This window comes from Penaeus monodon, chromosome 3 (genome assembly GCF_015228065.2).
Source record: "Penaeus monodon isolate SGIC_2016 chromosome 3, NSTDA_Pmon_1, whole genome shotgun sequence".
NCBI lineage: Eukaryota > Metazoa > Arthropoda > Malacostraca > Decapoda > Penaeidae > Penaeus > Penaeus monodon.
Window position 1 is genome coordinate 41,885,641 of NC_051388.1, and position 5,168 is coordinate 41,890,808.

Here is a 5,168-nt window from a genome sequence, read left to right on the forward strand (position 1 = left end):
GATAGACAGCTAGATGGAGAGAAAGTGAGTGAATATATGTTTGCGTGAGTGCGATGGTGAGTGTGGGTGTGCGTGTGCAGCGGCTGGGTTCGATCCGGCCAAGCCGAGCCGCGCACGAAGCGAGCCCGAAAGGCGAATAGAGTCGCAAATATAGGTGTGAGAGAGAGAGCAAGTGAGCAATGGCCTGCTATGAGGGCGGCCTCATCTATGAGAAGCGAGCGAGGGCGCACCTGATGCACCGAAAAGGGGGATGGGATGACCACAGAGGCCGTGAGCTGAACATAACACCATACGGTTTGGACGCGATGGGAGGGGGGAACATGCAGGGCCCTCCTTCCTCCCGCTCCCCACATACCCTCAACGGTATCTTACCTCATCATAGAACCCGTACACGTAGTCGTTGGCGAAATTGAGCTCCTCCTCGAGGCTCGTGTCCTCATCCTCGGCCTCGTTGCCTTCGTCCTCACTCCTCGGCTGGATCTCCTCGTCGTCCTCCTCGCCCGCCTCCTTCTCTGGGGCGGAGAAGCGCGGCGACGGCGACGTCCCCGGGACCTTGGGCGACCTGCGCGTCTCGGGGTCGGCGTGCCTCCCGAGGACGTCCTCCAGGGACCTGCTCCGCGCGCCCGTGTCGCCCACCGCGCCCAGCGTGCCATAGCTGAATAGGGACGAGGCCTCCATGTTCTCGTACTCCTGCTTGGCCAGCAGGCCCGAGTGCGAGAGCGGCGGCAGGTGCATGGGGCGCGTGCTGCTCATCAGCTGCCCGTTCAGGAACAGGTCGTCGGCGCCGATGAAGCCGCCCAGGCTGCCCGACGACCTGGGCGACGGCACGCCCCCCAGCGAAAAGTACTGGCCGCCCTCCTCCGAGAACCGCGGCGACGGCGACTTGCCCTCCCCGGCGCCGGCGTACGAGTCCGTCCTGACGTAGGACGTGAGCTTGGCCGGGTCGGACTCGCTCGCCCGGGGCAGCGACTCGCTGGTGGCGGCGCCGCGCGACAGGAGGCCCATGCAGTTCATCCTGGAGAAGGAGGCGCTAGCCTGGAGCGGGTGAGGACGTCCTTGCATGAGGGCGGGGCGTGAGTGGCTCGAGGGTGAGGTGTAGTGCCACACCCAACACTACCCGCCGGAGGGATCTTGCGTTTACATCACTAGCACACACGGCTCGCGCTGCCTCGCTCCATGCCCTTGGAGTTCGTGTCTCTCATCTTGGGGACTAGACTCTGCGGTTGAAACGACGCCTGATAACACAAGGGATAACACGAGGATAACACGAGGGTAACGCAAGGAACAGCACGCACGAACACTCTCTGGAGCCCACGTTCCTCGACGAAAAAAGATCCCGCCCCTCCACGCACGAGTGGACTAGGCTGCAAGCCTGGCATATGAAATCCGGAATAAATACTTACAGTGGATTGAAAAAATAGATCAAAGAGATACGGAAGGTATAGGAAAGAAGTGTGGAAAAATAAGACAAGGGGGGAGAAGGAAAGGAAAGGGGACAAAGGGAAAAAAGGAAAGGAATAAAGGCGGGACTGCGGGAAGAAGGGGGACAGCAGAGGGGGGAAGGGGGCAGGGGGGGAAGGGAGAGGGAAGGGAGGGAGAGGGTAGCAGATGTGGAGGCGAAGAGTCGTGAAGAGTGTGAGAGAGAGTGATGAGACGCAAAGAGATAGAGGAAAGAGAGAGCAAGAAGAGAGAGAACTTATGAGAAGAGACGAAGAGAGAGAGAGAGAGAGAGAGAAATGCGGGAGGAATACCGAAAGGAGAAAGTGTTTAACTTAGCCTCAACTTCGGCATAAACAATTAAACAACACGTGTTCACACACATTCTGTTTTCTGTCATGGTTTATGTATACGTCCCTAACGCCGCTCAACTCTTGCACTCATTCACATGTGTGTGTGTGTGTGTGTGTGTGTGTGTGTGAATTTGTGTCGTGTGTGTGTCGGTGTGTGTGTGTGTGTCAGGGTGTGAGCCTGTGGTTTCGTGTGCAAGCCTGCGCGTCTTTTGCAAAAGCAAAGACGAAATAAAAGGCCCCAAAGCCCGCACTCCGAATGCAATCCTTCCCGCAGCTTCTCTACTTTTTTTACTTCCCTACCCCCTCCTCCCTCCCCCTCCCTCCAACCCAGGCCCTTAAAATCTCCAGCGCTCGTTCTCAGTCAACTCCGGATGATTCCCTTTGTCCCCGCAACTCCCCATTGTTTCTTTCTGTGTCTTTTTCCCTTTATCATTCACTTCTCTTGCATGTAGCTTCTGCTTAAGCGCGCTCTGCCTCCCCCCTTCCCCGCACCTTGCCCCCCTACCCGGCCCCTGACACACACATACACTTAGTCTTCGAATGCCTGTTTGTAATTTTGCCCTCGCGGAAGCTGGCGTGGTGAAGGGGGGGGGGGGGAAAGCCGTTGGATCATTGGGCAGCGGTGCCCGTGCCGACGCGCGCGCCGCGCGTCGTCGCTCGTCTCTACGTCGCTCGCGTCCCGTCTCCTCGCGCGCGCGTCCTCGCCGCGCTCGTCTCCGCACGCAGAGCGTCGCGCGCGCTCGCGCGCGCGCGCGCGCGCGCGCTCGCGCGCGCGCGCGCGCGGCGCGCCGCTCTCGCCGCGCTCCACGCCATCGCTCGCGCACGCCCCCGCCGCGCGCACGCCAGACGCCGCGGCACTCCATCGCGCGCGCACGCAGCTCGCGCTCACTCCACTGCGCGCGACCACGCCAGCGCGCGTGCCACGCCATCGCTCGCGCACGGTCACTCTCTCTCACGCCAGCGCTCTGCGCACGCCAGCGCGCGCGCACGCCAGCGCGCGCTCACTCCAGCGCTCGCGCACGCCAGATCTCCGCTGCACGTCCAATCGCGCGCACGTATCGCTCGATGCTTCGCGCCGCGCCGCGCTCGCACTCACTCACCTCACTCACGCACTCGACGCACCTCAGTCCGCTCGGCTGCCTCTCTCTCTCTCTCACTCCCTCACTCACGCACCGGCACGCACTCACGCACTCACGCACGCACGCCAGCCACGCACGCACGCGAGCTGCGCGCGCGCGTCTTCTCTCTCTCTCTCTCTCTCTATCTCTCTCTCTCTCTCACCCATCTCTCTCTCCTCCTCTTCTCTCTCTCTCTCTCGTCTCTCGCTCTCTCTCCTCTCGCTCGCTCTTCTCACTCCAGATCTCTCTCTCTCTGCTCTCTCTCACTCCATATCGCTCTCGCCTCTCTCATCTCCATCCTCTCTCTCTCCTCTCTCTCACTTCCACGAGAGAGTAGTCTCTCTCTCTACTCCATATCTCTCTCTCTCTCTCGCGCACTCCATAGTCTCGCGCGCGCTCGCCTCCGCACGCCCCCAGAGCGTCTCTCGCCGCGCGCGCCACGCCCATATCGCTCTCGCTCGCCTCGCGCTCTCTCTGCTCTCTTCTCTTCTCTCTCTCTCTCCTCTCCTCCGCTCTCGCGCCTCTCACTCCACGCCGCTCTCGCTTACCCCCCCCCCTCTCTCGTTCTCGTCTCTCTCGCTGCGCGGCGCGTCTACTCGCTCCTCCCCTCGCGCGCCTCCTCTGCGCGCGCGCTCTCGCGCTGCGCTCTTGCTCGTCGCGCCCTCGCGCTATAGCGCGCCGCGCGCGCTGCGCGCGCAAGACAGAGAGCTCCGCCCGCTCTCTCTCGCAATCCATCTCGCTCTCGTCGCGCGCGAGGACGCCATAGTCGCGCTCGCGCGCGCTCGCTGCACTGCCAGATCGCGCGCGCGCGCGCGCACTCCATAGCATCGAGCGAGCGCGCGCGGCGCACGACCATACTCGCGCGTCGATAAGCTCACGCCAAGTCGCTCTCTCCTCGACACTCCATATACTCTCTCTCTCTCACTCCATATCTCTCTTTCTCTCTCTCTCCACTCACATCTCTCTCTCTCCATCTCTCTCTCTCGGCCTCTCTCTCTCTCTACTCGCTCTCTCTCTCTCTCTCCTCTCTCTCTCTCGCTCTCTCACTCCATCTCTCTCTCTAATACTCCATCTCTCTCCCGCCTCTCTCTCTCACTTCCATCTCTCTCTCTCTCTCGTTTCTTGCTTCTCTCTCTCTCTTCTCGCTCACTCCATCTCTCTATCTTTCTCACTCCCACACTCTCCCTCGCTCTCTAGTCTAACTCCACTCTCTCTCTCCTCTTTCTCTCTCTCTCTCTCTCTCTCTCTCACTCCATCTCTCTCCTCTTCCTCTCTCTTTTTATCTCTCCTCTCTTCTCTCTCTCTCTCTCCTCCTCTCTCTCTCTCTCTCTCTCTCTCACTCCATATCCTCTCTCTCTCTCTTCTCTCTACTCTCTCTCGTCTGCCGTCTCTCTCTCTCTCTCTTGCTCTCTCACCTCCATATCTCTTTCTCTCTCTCTCCCTCTCCATCTCTCTCTCTCTCTCCTCACTCTCTCTCTCTCTCTCGCTCTCTCTCTCTCTCTCTCTCTCTCGCTATCGCTCTTCTCACTTTCAACTCCATCTACTCTCTCTTCTCTCTCTCGCTTCTCTCTCTCTCTCTCTCTCCATCTCTCTCTCTCTCCATCTCTCTCTCTTCCCTCTCTCGCTCTCTCCATCCTCTCTCCTCCCCTCTACTCTCCCATCATCTCTCACTCCATATCTCTCTCTCTCTCTCTCTCCACTCCATCTCTCTCTCTCTCTCTCTCACTCCAATCTCTCCTCTCTCTCTCCTCTCTCTCTCTCTCTCTCTCTTCTGTCTCTCTCCTCTCTTTTCTCTTCTCTCTCTCTCAATCTCGCTACTCTCTCCATTCTCTCCATTCTCTCCATCTCTCCATCTCTCCATCTCTCATCTCTCCATCTCTCCATCTCCCCATCTCTCCATCTCCCCATCTCCCCATCTCCCCATCTCTCCCAGTTCCTCTCTCTATTTCCTCAAATTGATGCCATTCTCCGCCGGCCAAGTTGGACACTCGACACTTTCATTTCCCCTCCCCCTTAAACTTTTCCCTTTTTTATTTCTTTTCATCTTTTCTCCTCTTTTTTTTCTATTCTTCTCTTGCAGCTGATCCGTTCGTTAATCTGCTTGTCCTTCTCTTTCATTTTTTCGGCTATATTCCCTGCCTCTCCCCTCGCTCTTCTACATCATACCGTCCCCATCCTCCCTTCCTATTTCTTCCTCCCTTCCGTACGTATCATTTCCGCCTTTCCCGTTGCCTCTGCCCCTGTGCGGGTCCTACCCCTA

At 58.9% G+C, this 5,168-nt stretch overlaps 1 protein-coding gene across 2 annotated transcripts in view; it reads right to left on the bottom strand.

Annotated features, from left to right (window-relative positions):
* Positions 1-267: 267 nt before the first annotated feature.
* Positions 268-5,168, bottom strand: part of LOC119594773 — a 23,515-nt gene continuing 18,614 nt past the window's right edge. Inside the window, exon 2 of one of the 2 annotated variants that reach the window (XM_037943874.1) lies at positions 268-1,217. In XM_037943874.1, the coding sequence (XP_037799802.1) occupies positions 358-1,062 (705 nt within the window). In that variant the 5' untranslated portion in view covers positions 1,063-1,217 and the 3' untranslated portion in view covers positions 268-357. Of the gene's footprint in view, positions 1,236-5,168 lie in introns of both variants that reach the window. The other variant, XM_037943866.1, reaches the window with a different exon arrangement.